Source organism: Staurois parvus, unplaced genomic scaffold (assembly GCF_062004578.1).
Source record: "Staurois parvus isolate SC_StPar_1 unplaced genomic scaffold, SC_StPar_1.0 ptg000706l, whole genome shotgun sequence".
Taxonomy (NCBI): Eukaryota; Metazoa; Chordata; class Amphibia; order Anura; family Ranidae; genus Staurois; species Staurois parvus.
In genome coordinates, this window is record NW_028318502.1 from 2,635,777 (window position 1) to 2,657,730 (window position 21,954).

General features: G+C 43.2%; 1 protein-coding gene across 1 annotated transcript in view; it reads right to left on the reverse strand.

Annotated features, from left to right (window-relative positions):
* The window catches only part of LOC149445868 (vomeronasal type-2 receptor 26-like), a 71,961-nt gene that overhangs the window by 40,334 nt on the left and 9,673 nt on the right, over positions 1 to 21,954 (reverse strand). The window contains exons 2-3 of the mRNA XM_089653317.1: positions 15,684 to 15,975; positions 12,934 to 13,710 (exon numbers count right to left, since the gene is read on the reverse strand). Coding sequence (XP_089509443.1) covers positions 12,934 to 13,710; positions 15,684 to 15,975 — 1,069 coding nt within the window. The remainder of the gene's footprint in view (positions 1 to 12,933; positions 13,711 to 15,683; positions 15,976 to 21,954) is intronic.

Sequence of the window (21,954 nt, forward strand, 5' to 3'; positions counted from 1 at the left end):
CCCAGAACCATACAGCTGCACTGGTTAACAAGGGGGCCCCAGATCCCATTCGCCCCATGTAAACCAGTATGGGGTACATAATACCCCTACTCATTCACCAAAAAGTCTCAAAAAGTAAAAAAAAACCACAAACACTGGGTGAAACAACCCCCAAGTCTGTCTATTATGGGGTAAGTGTCATTTGTCGAATGACAGGTAAACATGGGGGCGGGGTCCATCGGTGATGTCACAAGGTAACCCTGCTTCCATGTCAACCTGTCATTCCGTGCATGACACTTGCCCAATGACAGATGTGGGGGTGGGGTCATCCAATAATTTCACTGGGTGACCCCCGCCCCCATGTGTACCTGTCATTTGTTGTGTGTCCCTGGATGGGACACGGCGTGTTCAGTGGGTGGTGTTTTTTTAGTGTGGGTCAGCTTTTATTTGTTCCTGCCCCTTTTCTGGCCTGCAGGGCTGCATACTCAAACGTCTGGTATGGATTTTGGGGGACCCAATGCCATTTCTGTTTAATTTTGGCATGAGGTTCCCCTTAAAATCCATACCAGACCTAAGGGACTGGTATGTATTTTGGGGGGACCTCATGTCTTTTTTTTAATATTGGCATGGAGTTCCCATTAAAATCCATACCAGACCCCCAAACTTTTTTTTTAATTTTTTTTATTTTGAAATCTGGTATTGTTTGCTGACATTTTGCGGTCTATTCTGCTCATTGCAGATGGGTCATGGTTGGTCACGATGTGGCGGCTGGCCGCCTGTCCGCTCCTTAACAATCAGCTGTTATTTAAATCAATTTGGATCATTCGATTCATACTGGATGCTTCAAACATCCGAATGAAACAAATTAATTTTGTTGATTCAATATCATTTATTTTGGACTTGTTGAAATTCGTTACTATTGAATTTAGAGATTCGGATACATCCAAATCTCTGAATAATGATTTTAGTCCGAATTTCAATTCAGAATGAAACGAGCTACACATGTCTAAACTGGACTTTGCTGCAACATTCATCTGCAGGTACTGTATCTCTATTATTCACTATATATACCCGGGTATATGTGCACAATTCCCCCAGGACTCTTGCTGGGCTCTTTGCTGATAGTATCTGTTTGTACATTGGATGTATGTACCTTCCTATATAAGGCTTGTATTATTTCCATACTGGTGTACATCTATATACTTGTGGTTATTGCTATATGCTGGTTGCAGTAGTTCCTCAGCTCCCAATGACTGTGTTTAGATTACTGATTCATTTCCCAGGAAGAAAATCCCCTCTGTCCACAGAGGCCCAGTCCTGGCCAACTTTGTTAGCAAACTCACTCTTCCACTTAGCGAAGGTTACATAGTTACATAGTTAGTCTGGCTGAAAAAAGACAAAAGTCCATCCAGTTCAACCATTAAAAAAAAAAAAGTTATCCTACACCCACAGTTGATCCAGAGGAAGGCAAAAAAACCAGCAAAGCATGATACAATTTGCTCCTGCTGGGGAAAAAAATCCTTCCTGATCCCCCGAGAGGCAATCGGATATTCTCTGGATCAACTTTACCTATAAATGTTATATCCAGTTATATTCTGTGTATCCAAGAAAGGATCCAGGACTTTCCAACAGCAATCCACTGAGCTGGCCACAACCAACTCTGTGAGGGGGGTGATATCTCTCTGTCTGGAGTCTATACTTCTTCTAATACAAGAGAGGATTTTGCTTGCTTTAGAACCCGCAGCTTGGCATTGCTGCCATTATTAAGCTTGTGATCTACCAGAACCCCCAGATCCTTCTCCACCATTGACCCCCCCCCCAGATCCTTCTCCACCATTGACCCCCCAGATCATTCTCCACCATTGACCCCCCCCAGATCCTTCTCCACCATTGACCCCCCCAGATCCTTCTCCACCATTGCCCCCCAGATCCTTCTTCACCATTGACCCCCCAGATCCTTCTCCACCATTGACCCCCCCAGTTGTACCCCCCTAGTATGTATGATGCATGCATATTCTTAGCTCCCAAGTGCAGAATCTTACATTTATCAACATTAAACCTCATTTGCCCCATAATTGTCCAATTAATTAGGTTCTGGTTCTCTTATATATCTACAGGTTTAGTGTATTTTGGCCTAAATTTATAACAACATTTGATTTTTAACATTTTTTTTATTGGACATGTTTAATAGCAAAAAGTAAAAAATATTCAATTTGTTTCTCAAAATTAACGGTCTTTTTTTTATAGCGCAAAAAAAAAAAACTGCACAGGTGATCAAATACCACCAAAAGAAAGCTCAATTTGTGGGGAAAAAAAGACGTAAATTCCATTTGGGTGCAGCGTTACATGACCGCGCAATTGTCAGTTAAAGTATTGCATGGTGATCATATCCCCCCTTATGTATTATACATGGTGATCATATCCCCCCTTATGTATTATACATGGAGATCATATCCCCCCTTATGTATTATACATGGAGATCATATCCCCCTTATGTATTATACATGGAGATCATATCCCCCCTTATGTATTATACATGGAGATCATATCCCCCCTTATGTATTATACATGGAGGTCATATCCCCCCTTATGTATTATACATGGAGATCATATCCCCCCTTATGTATTATACATGGAGATCATATCCCCCCCTTATGTATTATACATGGAGATCATATCCCCCCTTATGTATTATACATGGAGATCATATCCCCCCCCTTATGTATTATACATGGAGATCATATCCCCCTTATGTATTATACATGGAGATCACATCCCCCTTATGTATTATACATGGTGATCATATCCCCCCTTATGTATTATACATGGAGATCATATCCCCCTTATGTATTATACATGGAGATCACATCCCTCCTTATGTATTATACATGGAGATCATATCCCCCCTTATGTATTATACATGGTGATCATATCCCCCCTTATGTATTATACATGGGGATCATATCCCCCCTTATGTATTATACATGGGGATCATATCCCCCCTTCTGTATTATACATGGTGATCATATCCCCCCTTATGTATTATACATGGAGATCATATCCCCCCTTATGTATTATACATGGAGATCATATCCCCCCTTATGTATTATACATGGTGATCATATCCCCCCTTATGTATTATACATGGGGATCATATCCCCCCTTATGTATTATACATGGGGATCATATCCCCCCTTCTGTATTATACATGGTGATCATATCCCCCCTTATGTATTATACATGGGGATCATATCCCCCCTTCTGTATTATACATGGAGATCATATCCCCCTTATGTATTATACATGGAGATCATATCCCCCCTTATGTATTATACATGGTGATCATATCCCCCTTATGTATTATACATGGAAAGCATATCCCCCCTTATGTATTATACATGGTGATCATATCCCCCTTATGTATTATACATGGAGATCATATCCCCCTTATGTATTATACATGGAGATCATATCCCCCCTTATGTATTATACATGGAGATCATATCCCCCTTATGTATTATACATGGAGATCATATCCCCCCCTTATGTATTATACATGGAGATCATATCCCCCTTATGTATTATACATGGTGATCATATCCCCCCTTATGTATTATACATGGTGATCATATCCCCCCCTTATGTATTATACGTGGAGATCATATCCCCCCTTATGTATTATACATGGTGATCATATCCCCCCTTATGTATTATACATGGTGATCATATCCCCCCCTTTTGTATTATACATGGAGATCATATCCCCCTTATGTATTATACATGGAGATCATATCCCCCCTTATGTATTATACATGGTGATCATATCCCCCTTATGTATTATACATGGAGATCATATCCCCCTTATGTATTATACATGGAGATCATATCCCCCCTTATGTATTATACATGGTGATCGTATCCCCCATTATGTAATATACATGTATGATGCATGCATATTCTTGTAAGTTGGAGACATCCTGTAAGTACGTTATTCCCCGGCACAGCTTGGTGTCATCTGCAAAGACTGAAATGGGATTTTTAACCTAAGACCCTATATTGTTTATAAGTATATTAAAAATGAAAAGTCCCAACACCTTGGGGTACACCACTGACACCCCTAGACCATTCAGAGTATGAATCATTAACCACTACTCTCTGAATACCATCTTTTAGCCAGTTTTCTGTCCATTTACATACAGATTTTTCCAAGCCTGTAGACTTTACCTTGCCCATTAGCCATGTGTGAGGAACATCATTAGATGTTTCATTTTCAAAATCTTCCAAACTATATCTTTAGCCCTAAAAAAATGTATATAAACCACACATAGTGCATTACCTTTATCACATAAAATCAACTCTAATAAATTACACTCACAAAAATGTGCTCAATCCGTGCCAAAAAATTCCACCAAAGTGCCAACTTGTGATATCTGTAATTCATACCCTTACCCTCTGGGTATGTCTTGTTCACCTTGTTTACAAATTTTCCAATCTTTTCAATTTGTGAACTCTTCCTCTAGTACTCCTCTTCATAGGTGATCGTACCCTCCAAAAGATTATACATATAGTGTGATATTATTAACTGATAGATTACATATAGTGCCGCTCTGTGCTCCTTATCTTCCAAACAAGTGACCACCAATATAGAAAGCAATCAAGTGATCCACCACCTCACAATCCATGCACCTTACCAGACTCTATGGACCCAAAAGCCTTGGATGGAAAGATTTCTTCCCAAACAATATCGCTCTTGATATTCCCACCAATGTCAGTATACAGATCCAGATAAAATGGGCAAACATCGCATAGTAAGATCACAACCAGCGGATTATTTATTCAATAAAAGACAAGCACGGGATGTACATTAGCGTTTGTTGTGCAGTTTCTATGGCTCAGACCTCATCCAAGATGGCCACCACACAACTTCCGGTTGGTGTCTGACGTCACTTACTGATGCGTTATGTCATTACGACTTTATCAGAGGATCACCTTTAGGAACCTCATCCCCCAAAAGTGGGGGGAAAAAGCATGGGGTCCCCAATAAATTTTTACCAGACCCTTGATCTGAGCACCGGCCTGACAGGGCAGGAAAGGGGGGAGATCGAGCTCTCCCCCTTCCTGTGGCTTACCAAACCACATGCCCTTGGCATGGGGACAGTGCCCCCATGCTGATAGGGACAAGGGCCTCTTCCCCACAACCCTGGCTCATTAGCATCAGGGTACCCCTTTAAATAAGGGGGCATTCTGATCCTGCCCCCCCCCCTTGTGAATGAGTAAGGGGTACTTGTACCCCTATCCATTCACTACAGGGTTAAATTAGTAAAAAATAAAGAGACCAGTCTTTTGAAAAATTCCTTTAAGTGAGCAAAAAAAAGTCCTTTAATGAAAAAAAAGCCACAAAATGGTAATCGACCGTCAATCACGGCAACCAGCATTGTCCTGATAACACCAATTCACCAAAATATCAAATAAAACCCAATGGCTGCCTGCACCCTCCGAGCACTCGCCTCAATATGATAGGTCTGACACTTGCAGGTCAGATGTAAACAAACAGGTGTGGCAATTGTTTACATCTGAATGGCAACTGTCAGACCTGTTTTATTGAGGTGAGTGCTCTGCTTTTTTTTTTATTAAATAACTTGTCAAAAACTGTTGTTTTGTTTTTTGTTCAAGTAAAGGAATTTTTCAAAAGTCTACAAAAAAGATACAGGTATGTCTGGTTGGTGTCCATCAGTGAAGCTACTATTCAGACATTGGGCAGAGTGGGACACATGATGAAAAGTATACCTTTTCCCTGTTAAGATAAGAAATCACAATGTCTGGCAGAGGGAAGTCTCAGAACCAATTCCCTCTGCAGGTGAGATGTGGTCAAATGCTAAAATCTGCAAAAAACATATATTTCCTTCCCCTGTGTCCCGTCCCCTGATTTTTTCTTTCAAGATAAATATCACAATCATTAATCCATCCCATTATATCACCAAGTGTAATCCTGGACTTTGACTTCTTCTTTTGACCTCACAGCCAATCATTGTCCAAATCTTGCTGCCTTAACTTCCATAACATCTTCATAATACATCCCTTCTTCCCAATGATGACACCAAACTATTAATTAACTCTCTTGGTATCTCTCTCACCTCAACTAAAGCAACTTACCCTCATTGGCTTATCTCTACACAGGTTATCCCATCCATAGTGCTGCTGGACTCATCCACCTTATCAACAGCTCATCAACCACCAACCTTCTTTGCCAATTTCTCCACTGCCTTCCTCTCACCCAACAAATAAAATTCTAACCACTAACAAGAGCATCATGTAAAGCCATCCATACTTTTGCCCTGAGCTACATCATCAGCCTCATTTCAAAATATAATTCAAACCATCCTCTCCTCTCCCCCAAGACCTCCTGATCTCTAGCTTCCTCAACACCTCCTCCTATGCTCACCTCCAGGACTCCTCCAGAGCCTCTCCCATGCTTTGGAACTCACTAATCCAAGCTAGCTGGCTATCTCCTGCTCGGTACACCTTCAGAAAATCCCTGAAAACGCAACTGTTCAGGGAAACCTATCCTGCCTCCACCTAAGAACTATACTTATATTTTCTCCATTAGCTCATCCCTCACAGTTATTACCTTTGGTATCACTTGCATCTCTCTTTGAGATTGTGAGCTCCTAGGAGCCGGGCCCTCATAACCCCTCTTACATTGAACTATATTATAACTGTACTGTCTCCCATTATTTTGTAAAGCATTGTGCAAACAGCTGGCACCATATAAATCCTGTATAATAATATTAATAAAATATGTGGCCAATGTACTCTTAAAAACCTTCTACAAAAATTAAATTAAAAAATAATTGACAGGGAGTGCGCATGCGCGGCCGGCGGTACGGGACATGTCTCCCTGAGGATCCTCCGTGCCGCGGGTAAGACAGCCTCACCGCCGCGCGATCTGGGCTCGCACTGCTCCACGAGCGGCCCCGATCATCTGTACAACCCCCCGGCCACCTGCAATAATGGTCAGGGGGGGTCATAAACACCAGGTGGCGCCGCCATGCAAGCCCATAAAGGAGGCCCTAGCTCGAGCCTCATCCAAGATGGCCGCCACATCGGGGAACTACAATGCCCAGCCAGCATCCTCCAGGCTTGCAGTCCTACAGCCAGAGCAACCGAGCCAGCCATGCTCTTCGGAGGGTGAGTCTGCAGATGAATCTGAGACCCCCATGACTACCACGACGCCTGACCTTACTACCTCTGACCTTCTGGCCCGCTTTGAAAAAATGTTGCACAAGGCCCTGAAACAGACCTCTGACCGCATTACTGACCAGCTGTCCAGGGAAATCCGCGAGCTGGGGCAACGCACTGCAGACCTGGAGCAGAGGGTGGATGACATTGACGCAACACTTCAGACGCAGGGGGACGAAATTGACCTGCTGCGAGACGAAAACCTTACACTTCAGACGCGTCTAGAGGACTTTGAGAACTGGGCCAGACGCTCCAATGTACGTATTTGCGGCCTCCCTGAGTCGATCATTGATGTCCACTCTACAGTTACTGCGCTATTCCAAGAGCTTGCCCCTGCTATTCCAATAGAACGCCATGAGATGGACAGGGTTCACAGGGCACTTTCTCCTAAACGCACTGATGGCCCGCCACGAGATATCATAGCTAAACTCCATTTTTCCGCACAAGAGAGCAACTACTTCAAGCCGCCGCAATTCGGAGTCCCTCCTGTTTCAAGGTCATGCCTATCAACTATTTCAGGACCTTTGCCCCACTACTATCACCCAGCGCAGAGCCATGAAACCACACCTGCAAGTGCTTCAGCAGCATAATATTCCATATAAATGGTTCTTTCCCTTTGCCGTGTGGTTTAGATACCAAGCCCGGGACCACGTATGCAAGACCACTGACAAACTCCTGGACACGCTACGGAACCTCCAGCTACACCCCCCCGCAACACCGTCAGAGACTTCCAGAAGGCGAACGGCGTTGTGCACTCCGAAGAAACTACAGCCCCCCGTCAATCCCTAATGGTCACCTGAATGTACACAAGCGAGGCCGCTTTTCATCTCCTGCTCCCTCACCACAAGACTCTATGGACTGAATCCTGTTGACCACTTCTACTCCTCCTACCGGCTCTTCGTGGGGTGGTCCGTGGCCACCTGTGTAGTCGCTACTTGCTGAGTCAAGTCAGTCGGCCCCCCCATCTTACGGTTTACATTGCACACCTGTATCCTTATTCCTGTTTGCTGGGCTTTATTTGTTTTGTTTTTTTCCTACCTTTTTCTTTCGACCAGCTCAGGATACATGCCACCCTAGATATGTCTTGCGTTGGGGTGTTACTTGCCTTGGGGTGTTACTTGCCTTATTGTTTGCTAAGTTGGGGCTACTGTTGGGCCTCTACCTTGGCTATTGGACCCCGGCCCCGGCGGCTCGGATCGCCCGGTTCCAGTCCCGGGCAACCCGGGCTTCCTTCCCGTTGTGTTTGATGTTTTTTTTCTTTCCAGGATCGCTCAAGTATTTGTATGTTCACATGCTGCCTTACTTGCCGCCCGCGCACCTGTGCACTCTCCACTTGCCCCTTTGGTGTCCCGTTTTTTTGACACCACTCGGGCTACAACCGCTCCCCGGGCCACCCAGATTCCGGGTACCCCCGGGGACCGTTCTCCCTTTCTTTTTCTTCCAGCCTCTTTATGGCCCTCTTTACCTACCCTAGACCACCCTTACCCCTCCCCACCTCAACCCTTACTCTTATGTACGGCCCCTTGTTAATATCCAGTTTCTACAACCACATATTTTCCCCTAGCTCAATTCGCAAGATGGCTCTCCTGAAGGGACTCCAATATTTACCAAATCACCGCTTCCTCCACCCATGGGTTCCCTGAATATCCTTACCCTGAATGTTCAGGGCCTTAATGTCCCGCAGAAGCGCAACAAAGCCTTTCGTTCTTTTGCGTCCTATAAGGCCCACATAGTCTGCCTGCAGGAGACACATTTCACTCCTACCTCCACTCCTAAATTTTTTGGCCCCTGCTACCCACAGGTCTATGCCGCCTCTGCTACTGCTAAGCGCAGGGGGGTTTTAATTGCTCTTCACCGTACTACACCCTTCAAATTATGCACTGAAATTAAAGATCCGGAAGGTCGTTATCTTCTACTTGTAGGGCAATTGCTGGATTTTGAGGTCACCATTGCCACGTACTATGCTCCAAACCAGGGTCCTTTGCCATTCCTTTCTCATCTCTTCTCGGTTATTGCTCATCATAAACGAGGCACGCTTATAGTCTGTGGAGACTCCAACTGTATACTATACCCTTTTCTAGATAAATCCCCACAATCTCACACTCCACATACCCCCTCAATGGTCGACTCATGGAGGGAATCCAATCCTACTAAACGCCAGTACACTTTTTACTCCCACCCACACAAAGTCTTCTCAAGAATCGATCATATTTTTATGACCGCCAGTTCTTCCCCTCGTATCTTGGCTTCCGATATCCTTCCGATCCCATGGTCAGACCATTGTGCTGTGATCACGACCGTTGCTTCTGTAGCTCCTTCTCCCGCTGATCCCTCCTGGTCCATCAACGAACGCCTGCTGGCTAACCCAGCCCACTGCACAGAGATTGCTGCTGCGCTTAAAGAGTATCTCTCCCTAAATCAAACCCCCGGGATTTCCCCCCTCCTATTGTGGGAATCGCATAAACCAGTAATCCGCGGATTCTGCATTAGTAAAGCCTCCTTCCTGAGTAGAGAAAGGAGGCAGAAACGCCTCCTCCTTGAACAAGAGTACGACCAATCCCATAGTGCCTTTCAAGCATCCCCCACCCCAGCTAACAAAGAAGCCCTTGAGCACTCTCGACTAGCCCTAGATCTCTTCCTTACGGACCAAGCCAAGCTCTCCATCCGCAGGTCACGACACAAATTGTATACTAAAGCCAATAAGCCCGACACTTTTCTTGCTCTCTCTCTCCGTAAACTAGACCAAACCGTTAAGCCCATAAGGTTGCGGACCTCATCGGCAAATTTCACCAGCAACCCGGAACGGATCCTACGAATTTTCCACAAACACCTCTCAAGTCTCTACTCTGCCTCCGCTCCCTTTGACTCTTCCCAGGCCGATGCCCTTTTTGGTTCCCTTCCTTTTCCAAAATTGGCTGGTGAGCATCTTGCTACGCTAGAGCTGCCCATCACCACAGTCGAAGTCACAAATGCTATAAATTTCTTGAAGCCCCGCAAACGCCCAGGACCTGACGGCTTTTCTGCCATGTACTATAAAAAGTTTGCCCCCATTCTCACGCCTGTCATGACAAACGCCTTTAAGGCCATACTCTCGAATCATATCTTTAGCCCACATACTGTGCAAGCCAACATCTCTATGATACCGAAGCCAAACTCTGATGACACGCAATGGTCTAATTACAGACCAATTTCCCTCCTTAACATAGATGTTAAACTGTTAGCCAAAATCCTATCAACTCGCCTCAACGCATGTATTGGTTCCCTAATCCACAACGATCAGGTTGGCTTCATACCAACTAGGCAAGCAGGAGACAACGTTCGACGTGAACCCCTATTAGCACATTTAGCTAAATCCCGCAATATTCCCACATGCTTTTTGTCCTTAGACATACGGAAGACGTTTGACACAGTCCCATGGTCATACTTACACTACATCCTGCGCCGTTGGGGCTTTGGCCCACATTTCTTAACCTGGATATTTTCTCTCTACCAGGGCCCCTCAGCCAGAATTAAATATCTAGGACATCGGTCCGCCCATTTCCCGATTTTATGTGGCACCAGGCAAGGTTGTCCCCTTTCCCCCTTTCTTTTTGCACTAGCCATAGAACCACTGGCACTATTGATTAGAACCGATCCTGATATCCGAGGGCTTGAGATAGGAGGCACCTCACATAAACTGTGCTTGTTTGCAGATGACGTCCTACTTTTTTTAACTTCTCCCTTAACATCCACGCCTACTCTACTTCATCTTCTTGATAGGTTTGGTGCGCTCTATGGCCTTCAAATTAACCCCCAGAAATCATGGGCGCTTAATATCTTGCTACCACCTAACGAACTTACCCACCTCAAACAGATCTTGCCATTCTCATGGTCGCAAGGCTCCGTCCCCTTTTTGGGTATAAAATTCACCCCGCATATCTCAGGTCTCTATAACGCTAACTACATCCCTATGCTGGCTCATCTAATGGCACTTATGACTAAATGGTCCTCCCTTCCTCTAGCTTGGCTGGGCAGAATAGCGGTTGTGAAGATGTCGATCCTTCCCAAAATCCTTTATCTTTTCAGAGTTCTCTCTATCTCTGTTCCCACTCATTACCTTCGAGTTCTGCAGCGCCGTATTTCTTCCTACGTTTGGGGCAACGTCAGCCCCCGTGTCCCCCGCACTACTCTATACCGATCTAAACTGCATGGCGGTCTGGGTCTCCCTGAGATCAGCAAATACTACCAAGCGGCGCATATGGCACAACTACCAAAATATCACGCTACCTACGAAAGCCCGCAGTGGGTCATTCTCAAATCCATCGAGTGCGACCCCTTTTCTATAGCAAACCTTCTTTGGCTGAGACGCATTGACCGCCGCACGATTGAGAATCCCATTACTATGCATTTTTTGTCCCTTTGGGACAAACTGAAATCTCGTTACCTCCTACAATCTCCCCATAACCCCCTCCTTTCCTATCTTCGTAATCCAGCCTTCCCCCCGGCCTGGTCCGCACCGCACGTCTTTGCTCAATGGGCAACAGCTGGTCTCACCCAGACCCGTCATTTTGTACTCAGCAATCAATTTAAATCTTTTACCTCACTATGTGAGTCCCATAACCTCCCCACCTCTGAATTATTTAGATATCTGCAGTTGAAACATTTCTTTGCTCCGTACACATTGGCTGCCAACCCAATTTCCTCACTGTCTCCTTTTGAGCGAGCATGTCACCGAGACCCTCATAGACGAGGTCTCATATCCTATCTATACTCCCTTTTTACAACCCCATCCGTTTCTCCATTACCCTCATATACCGATAAATGGGAAGCAGATTTAGGCTGGCAAATCGACCCATCAGATTGGGACCTCATTTGGAGCAATACCAAGGAGTCCTCGCAAAATGTTGTGGCCCTGGAGACCAATTACAAAGTCCTGATCCACTGGTATCTTGTCCCAACCAGAATTGCAAAATTTACCCTTGATTATCCCCCAGTTTGTTTCAGAGGCTGCGCAGACCTAGGAACATTTTTTCATATTTGGTGGGATCGCCCAATCGTCCGAACTTTTTGGGCGGAGGTATTCAGAACACTGTCTGCACTCAGCGCCACAACCCTCCAACCAAGTCCTCTAGTCGCGCTTCTCAATCACCGGCCACCAGACATCACGAAGGCAAATTTTAAGCTTATTCTACAAGACACCACTGCGGCCAAACAGGTTATCGCTAAAGCATGGAAATCACCCTTACTGAGTACGACTGCAGTCATGACTAGGGTCACTCAGGCGATGATCCACGCAAAAATAGAAGCCACTATCCTAGATTCCATCCCCAAGTTTAAAAAGATTTGGAACCCATGGGTGGAGCATTTTCTCCCACCCAACTTTGACGAGTCCCTTCTCAACCCATAATCTATGTTTTCTGCTTTACGGGAACCATCTTTTGTTGATACTGCGGTTATTTGGCTATTTTCAGTATCCCCTTCCTTGGAGCCGTACACCCTATCCCTCCCTTCCTCTCCCCCCTCCTCCTTCCCTTCATGTTAGGCTCTATTTGATATTTTTTGTTCATTTTTGTTAGTGCTGCCTGACTAGTATAAATGGGAACCTTTACTGTTCATTTACTGTACACCTCCAATGTCCCATTTGCTTACTTATAACTTATGTTGTTGTACTTTAAAACAATAAAATATTTGAACAAGAAAAAATAATTGACAGACTGTAGCACTACACTGTTTTACCTGATTAAATCTGTTAATATTAAAACTGTGATCAAACTTGTTCAAAAAATGTATAGCTTCAGCCATAGCTTCTACTGCAATATACATTCGTACACATTCCCTGTGAAGCATCATTCTGTCAATGTTTGTAGATAAAATATATAAAAAATGACGTCTAAAACTAGTAAAATTTTGGAAATAAATATTTTTTCCATTTTGAGTTGATGTCATGTTGTACATTGTAATGATCAGATTATCCATCAGCAGACTAGTTTGTGAATGCCTGGACAAAAGATCAAACACAATTTCATCTCTAAGAATTGGTGGCTCAGAAAACTTTAAAGACAAACTTGTTATAAAACTGATGTAAACTGTTATTATCTTGAATTCATCTGAAGTCCAGCCTGGGGGAAGGATAATCATATAGTTTTCAATGATAATAGAGTAGGCAAGGAGGTATTCAAAGGCAGCATTTGTGAAGGAGCCACAAAGTATTAAAACTTTACAAGGTACTTTGCTAAGTGTTTCCTTCCACTGATAATATGTAGCAGAATTTACAGTCATTCTTTTTTTAAAAGACACACAAATCTCCTGGGAAGCCAAATGTTTCTTCAGAATTTGCGCTTCAGTCTCCCCGCTATCATCATCTGAAAAAAGTATTCCAACCCAATTCCAGCCAAAATATTTCACTAGTCTGGTGATTGCTAAATAATGGACATAATCATTCTGAACGGTCCTGAATACATGCGGGTAAAGCTGTCTGTCACTTAATGAACGATCGGTGGCTCCATAGCTGATCTACAAAGAGGAGGAATAACTAATAACTATAATGTGACTATACTTTCAGATTACATTCATACCCAGCTGCCGGTGGAATTATCTTTGGAGACCGCATTGTACAACTGATCTTTCAGATTAAAGTTGTGCAATTTAAAGGTCAGACTATGATGTGTGACTTCATTGCAGCTTGCTGCCACTCAGCGCAAATTGAATGAATGATGGTCACACAAAAATAGTGCAGGAACGTTTTTTTTGAGTTGCTGCAATTTGAGTTGCAGTGATTAGAATGCCTGCCCCCGGCCACCATGCTGTATAGAAGGATCTTTGCTCTCTGATTTGAAACTTGCTGATTGGAGAGCTAGAGCTCTGACACAACAGGGGGAGTATTGTACCTGCAGAGTCAGATCTATAGTTCACCAATCAGCAATGGTAATATATATTAGAGTGAAAAAAATAAAATAAATATATATATATATATAGTATATATATAATTAGCTATTGTTTGGACTTATCAGTGGGCATTTTGGACCTCTGCAGAGAGACCATTGCTTTCATACAGAGAACAGAGGCCCTTCTACAGGCTGGCAGGGGACAGGCTTTCCAACTCAGGTTAATTATACAACACCAGAAAAACTATGGAAATCAGGAGACCTGACTTTAACCTGACTTTTCTTGTGATTTGCTTGCTCTGGATCACTGATTCTGGCCAGCCAGAAAAGCCAATTTACTAGTATTTTCATAAAGAGGCCAGCTTAGTCTACATGTTTCCCTCAGTACATGTGTATGAAGATGTACTTTATATTTATGACTTTAAAAGTGAACATTGTACCAAAAATGAATCAGGGAGCCCAGTAAAAGCAGTACAAGCTCTAAAACCTCTTTGTTTTCCATTCGGCTTGAAGCCCGGTGGAAGCCTCCTTGTTTGCTCTGTGTTGGCAGCATTGTGCAGACCTGGACAACTTCTCAATGCACCATTCAGTGGTCCATGTCTCTGGCACCTCCACCCCAGCTCAGTACTCCAATCAACAGCTCTTGTGACACTATATCATTTAAAATTGGTGGTCTCATTCATTTAAGAGGCCTCTGGATTCCAGAACAACCAGCAAAGACAGATCAAAGTAACCCACAAACATAGACCTTCAATTAAGCTTCAAAGGATTTTTTAAAACAGGAAAATAAGACCTTTTAGCAGCAAATATCTTTTAGCAGAAAGAGCCTGGAAAAACAGAGGCTGAGGCGGCATGCACAGGTAGTGACTAGATTTATCCTCACAGGAGAAACAGGTATTTATTTATCAAGCCTTAATGGACCAAATAAGAGAAGCTAAAGTGTCAGTAACACCCCCCCCCCCCAAAGAAAAATAGTCTCTACAATAAATGTGTCTGTCATTGTATGCCTTCTATTTTGTTTAAAATATTTAATTCAAATTAAAATACTTGTTGATCCTGCCAGTCACTTCTCCCTGCTTGTTGGCAGTGGCAATGGTCTTATGGTTTTTCTACCCTCTTCAGTGTTGTCACCACTTGTGAGCATGCTCCAGGTGTCTACTGCTTACCCTGTTCTCTGAATAACCTGGATAGTGGGGAGGACCTCTGTCCTGCATTGCCACCACTTGTGTACATACTCCAGGTGTCTAAGGTACTTATCTCTCTGGATGGCCCTGGTGGTACACAGGACCTCTGCCCTGCTGTGCGTAGTAATGACAGGAGGAGCCACTGTCAATCAAATACCCTTATCCCCTCCATCAAACAGTACTGTTGGTGAAGAAGCCAAATGGGAGCCTAATGGGGGTGAGTAAAGATATTGGATTAACAGTGGATCCTATCCCATAGCCCAACCCTCACCACTGTTACTGGTAGCAGCTTCCGAAGGTCTTCTGCAGCCTCTGCCCCTAGTCTTCCAAGCAGAAGAAGAAGAAGAAGGGACCGAGCTGTCATACGTTTTTGTTGTCTCCGCTGACTTAGAATAGCTTCCAAGTACTTTTCACTGACCTGTGTGTATCTGTACAATCTGAGGATTTGGGCAATTGGGATTGTAGTGGATGAATAGTGATCTCCAATAACACCAGCCAGCTCGCCATGTCCTTTACAGGAATAATTAGGAATTGTCCCATTTGGTCCAGATAAGATCTGCAGAACACTCTGTACAGCTTTCTGGGGTTCCAGCCATGAATCATATAGATGGAAGCCTAGAGTGATGTTGGGTAAGATGTCTGGATCCTGGTTAATATTATCAATTGCGGAAAGGAAAGCTAGGAGGTTCATGTAATACTGGATAGACGATCTACAAAAAAGTTTATTTTTTTTAACAAAACAATAAGTTAACATTTCTATATAAATATCAAATATTTTTAAAATGTTTATTCATGTGATCAGCTTAACATTAAATACAGAGGGAAATACTTTTAGGCAATGCTTCCTGGGAGATATATAAAACAGCAGAAGCAATGTTGAGGAAATGCTAAGTTTTACACAGCAGGCCTGTAAATGAAAGTCTCGCCACTAGACGATTAAAGCATCATGTGACCTTTGTAGATCGGGAACACTTGTGCCCTTGCCCTGAGTTCAGTTCATCAGGAATCCGGTGAACTTTGTTAAAACCAATTAAATTAAAAATGTCTTTTTTCCGTGCTAGTAGGCATGGGGTGTTTGACACCATCCTGGAGAACGTGAACCAATGCAAAAATAAAAATAAAATTGAAAAAAATCTATTCAGTCAGGAGCAGTGATTTTTTTTAAAGGGAAACCCTTTGAGTCTTGTATGGATTTTAAGGGAGTATGTCACACAATAAAAAATGTTTATATTGTTCAGGACCTATTTGATATATGGGGCAAGGAAGAAGGTGAGTGCATGGCACACTCATTGGTGATGGGAAGCACTTTTGTACATGTTGGTTAAGTGAACACTTACTACACTGTTGTGGATCATGGTGTGTTTTGCTCTAATGTGAGCTCATATGTTTTAATGATTAGTTGTAATTTAAACGATGTTGCACTACGATACATATACTTTGTATTTTATATACACATTTTTGGCGTCGTGATTGAGTGAAGAGATTTGGATTCATGATACATGAAAAGGATTCACTCCTGTAAAAATGCATTTGACCTATTATAATCTGTACATCGAACATAAAGGTGAGCCGGGAGAGTATCTTGAGCACAGACCTGGACAACTACTCAATGCACCATTCAGTGGTCCACGTCTCTGGAAAGTGACTGTTAAATGCACTAATTTGGACATTTTTTGTTTTGGGAGTTGGATTTTTATTTAGTGTGTATTTATCTTGTGTGGAATTATTGGAGGAATATTTTATTTCATTCATATTACTGGATGAGGAGTTAGCGCACTACACATTTTCTGGTTTACACAACAAAAATGCATGAGGTCCCCCAGGAAATACATACCAGACTCTTTGGCTCTGGTACAAATTTTAAAGGGAGAGGCTCCCATACCAGACCCTTAATCCAAGCATGCAGCCTGGATGGATAGAAAAAGGGGGGGATGAGCATGAGCCTCCCCACCTGAACCATATCAGGCCACATGCCTTCAGCATCATGGGTGCCTTGGCAGGAGGGACCCCATTGCAAAGGATCTTATCCCCTTGATAACAAAAATAAGGGCCTCTTCCCCACAACCCTTGCCAGGTTGTCTGCAGGTGGGGATCTTATTAGAATCTGAAAGTCCCCTTTAATATAAAGGGACCCCTAGATACTACCTCCCATGTGAATAAGTAGGAGGTACCCCTATCCATTCACAAAAAAAGTTGAAACCTAGAAATAAAGTCATCTAAACATTTGACAGGTCCTTTATTAAAAATCATAACTCCCCTTGGGCATGTCCAGCCGCTGGAGAACATGGCTGCTTGATCCAGAGCCCCTCACCTATCTAGCAACCTTCCAGCTCTACTCCAGAGAGTCTTTCTGGCTACCACTGTCTACCTCCATCCTCACAGAATACCCAGGGAGAGATGTACAAGAGATGATTCCAAAACCCAAGTTCCTCCATGGCACTGCCCCTAGGGACACTTTGGCAAGAATGAATTATTAATGGTGGCTGCTAAGCAAAACCCAGAGTTACCAGATTAGTTCACTGGTATCTCCTTGTATGCAGATATATCGCAGCAAACTGCAATTACTCTAAAGAAATGATCTTGCTTGACCAAAGCTCTATAAAACAGTGACAACCCCTACAAGTTGGGTTTTGCTACAAAATTACTTGTCACATGAAATTGCAAAACAGTCCCAATCTACAATGTGGAAAAATGAACTCAGTTGTTCAAACAATGGCAACAAATCCTTATAGATATTCAACTGGGTCGGAGGAGGAGCCTAATCGTGGCGGTGTGAGAGAGAGCGATGTGAACGCTCTCCGTAGGATAACCGCCCTCCTTCCCTTGACGTTCCCCATGGAAGCTGCTAAACTCCCCGCCTGAGATCTTACGGCAGAGGGGGGGTCCTGAGAGTGAAGTGGAGGAGACGGAGCTGCGGGAGTTCTGGACGGTGAGACGGCTGGGAATCTCTCACCTCTGACTGCTGGGAGTGCGGGTGACGGGAGGTGGTCACGTGACCCGCCGAAGGGCAGTACTGGGAGACGGAGAAGCCGGCCGGCTTCCTGAAGCAGAGGGAGACCCCGGCTTTCCGACCCAACAGAAGAGGAGGGAGAGAGAAACGGCTGGCTTCCTTTGAAACTGAAGCCGCTCGGGCAGAGAGATTTACATGACCGTCGGTACCCACGAGAGAAACGGAGAGAGAGAGAAGAAAAGAGCCTCGGAAAACCCCCCCTTCACCTCTCCCCCCCCTCCTCTTCTAACCCCTCTCCCCCCCCTCCCCTCCTGAGCTGAAGGGAAAAGGAGCAGAGCCACACCAGAATGCTGACAGCCTCACTGGAACGAAGCAGCGGGAAGGAGGGTGAGTGAGACTATCTGGATTATATATTAAATCTATTTATGGATAGCTTCTTGGTGTGGCAGAAGAAATATATATAGAGAAAAAGGGGGAACCACCAAATAGTTTGAAGAAAGTAGAATTTACCTAAAGGACTTATTATCAGTATATATCTTAAAGTTTAAAAAGAGAACTCGGATACAGTTAAAAATATGAAGAGCAAAAATAGTAAAGGGAATGCCCCTAAACACGCCCAATCAGGAACAATTAGAAAATTTACATCTCAAGGTAATGTGACCCCAGAAAGAACTCAGGGGGCAGGTGAAAAAAGTATAATGGAGAACAGTATGGATAAAAGCGCCAGATCTCCAGTAGAAATGGATAATAATCAACAAATATCAGGAGAAATAGAGTCAAAGGAAAATGAAGGAGAACTACAAATCCCAAATAAAAAGGAAATGGCGGAAATGTTTAAAAATTTGGAAAAATCAATTAAACAGGAAATGGGAATTATTCGGAAAGATCTGGGACATCTCTTGACTAGAGTAGAAGATACAGAAGAAAAAATCAATAAACATGCTCAAACTCTTTCTGAACTGAATAATCAGATACTAGAGATTAGGCAAGAACAAAAAAAACTGGGATATAGACTGGAGATACAAGGTAACATACACAGGAAAAAAAATCTCAGGATAAAAGGAATTCCGGAGCTTATACAAGATAAAGAATTAAGAGAGACGATACAAAAAATCTTAAACTCCATTATGGGTAGACCTAGAACAGAGACATGCATATTGGACAATATATATAGATCAGGAAAGGCCCAACGAGATCGGGCGGAAGAGAGACCGAGAGATGTAGTGGTTCAATTTAATAAAATTGGAGAGAGAGAAGAAATATGGAAGAAGACAAAAGGAAGATATAATATTGAGTATGAAGGGAAAAATATACAAATCTTTGCAGACTTGACACCTGAGACATTATGGAGAAAGAGATCACTGAGACCCTTAATAGAACAGATGAAAAAACAAAACATACAGTATAGATGGAGCGGCTCAATGTGTCTAATCGGATGGAAGAATGGAGTTACTGCATACCTGAGATTTCCTGAGGATCTGAGAGACTTTTTTGACAAACTTAACATTCAAAAAGTAGAGGTTACAGGTTGGGAGGTTGAGGGAGGGGAAAACGTCGAGGGAAAAGAGCAATGGCAGCAAATTAGAAGAAAGAATAAAGAAGGGATAGAAAGGGGAACATTGAGGGAAATGGAGGGACGGTGAACCGTACAAGGTTAGAGTTCAACCTCAGGGCCAAGATCCAAATGTGACAGTAAGCTCACAAAGGATTAGATGGTAAAAAATAGGCCTGATGGGAGGGGGGGGTTCGAGGGGGGAGGGAGGAGGGAGGGGCAGGGGAGGGGGGAGGTGAAGAGGGAGGATAGGGGGGGGGGAGGAGGTAAAAGATGGTATAGGGGGAAGGTTTTAAAAATACTCTGCATAGGGACGAGATGTACTCAAGAATTATGGAAGATATAAAATTTATAACATATAATGTAAAAGGGTTGAATAGTCCTGGGAAGAGATTTAAGCTATTTAAGGAGTTACAACACAGAGAAGCCTCGGTAGTTTTTTTACAGGAGACGCATTTTGAGATTAAGTCAAATATCAAATTAAATACTAGAAACTATCCAACATGGTTTTATGCAGACTCCCCAATTAAGAGAGCCAAAGGGGTGGCAATTGGGTTCGCTAAAAACGTAAGGTGGGAGGTGGAAGAGAGAGAGACAGATCCTGAGGGGAGATTCTTGTTTCTGAGGGGCAGATTACAGGAAATAGAGTGTACAGTGGCGAATATTTATTGCCCAAATAAGAGACCGGAGGTATACCTGAAAGGGATATTAAGAAAATTGAGGGACTTTAAAAAGGGAAGACTGATAATGGCGGGAGACTTGAATTTATGTCTAGATCCACAGATGGATACAACATCTCGTGTGCAACGAGAGGGAGGTAGGTCTATGAAGACTTTGAAGAAGGAGATATATGAAGGGCAACTAGTGGATATATGGAGGATAATGCATGGAAAGGAAAAAGACTATACTTTCTTCTCTAATGCACACGAGATTTATTCAAGACTGGACTATATAATGGTAGAACATCAACTTATCGAGAGGGTGGCCAAAGTAGAAATAGAGACAATGACTCTCTCAGACCATGCCCCAGTTATAATGAAGGTGAGATGGGGGAGACAACTGACAAGGGGGGTGGGATGGAGATTAAACGAGGCCCTTCTATTAGATCAAGAGATCGATCAGCAGATCAGACGGGAAATGGAAAGATATTTTCAGGAGAATGAAACAGGAGATGTTTCAATGGCCACTGTCTGGGAGTCCCATAAGGTATATATTAGGGGTATATTGATTGCGTTAGGAGTAAAAAAGAAAAGAGAAAGGAGTAAGAAAATGACAGGGCTCTTAAAAGATATAAATGACCTGGAACAGATCCATAAAAACAGAATAACATGTGAGATAAGACAGAAGATAATAGGAAAGAAGAAAGAATTGGAGATATTAATGGAAGAAGAGATGAGGAGAGTACTTAATAAAGTTGCAGTGGAGAGGTACAGATGGGGAGATCGTCCAGGAAAATATATAATGAAGGCCCTGAGAAAAAAGAAAACTAGAAATTACATAGAAAAAATAAGAAACCCCAAGGGAGAAATGGCTCACTCTACTAAAGAGATTGGGAAGGTGTTTGAGGAGTATTACAATAAGTTGTATAATATTAAGTCTCAAAACTTAGTAAATAATAGTGAAAATGAGAACAGAGAAAAAAGAAAGGCATATCTAAAAAATGCAGAACTACCAAGGATAGATAAAGATCTATTGAAATCCCTGGAATTAGAAATCACACAGGAGGAAATAAAAATAGCACTAAAAGACACTAAGGTGGGGAAAAGTCCTGGCCCGGACGGATATACCGTGAGGTACTATAAAAAATATAGTGAACTATTGATACCAAAGTTGAAGGAATATATGAATGCCCTGGGGGGAGAAATGGAGATTAGACAGGAATCCCTACAAGCTCATGTAACACTTATACACAAGGAAGGGAAGGATCCTACTCAATGTTCAAGTTATAGGCCAATTGCACTCCTAAATGTAGATACAAAGTTATATGCGAAGGTCTTAGCAAATAGGATCAAAGACTTAATGCCAGAATGGATCCAGGGAGATCAGGTTGGCTTTGTGTCAGGGAGGGAGGGTAGAGATAACGGAATTAGAACTCTGTTGTTGATCCAGAAAGCTAAGAAAGGGAAAACCCCGGCAGTGATTCTCTCGATCGACGCTGAAAAAGCTTTTGATAGAGTAAACTGGAGC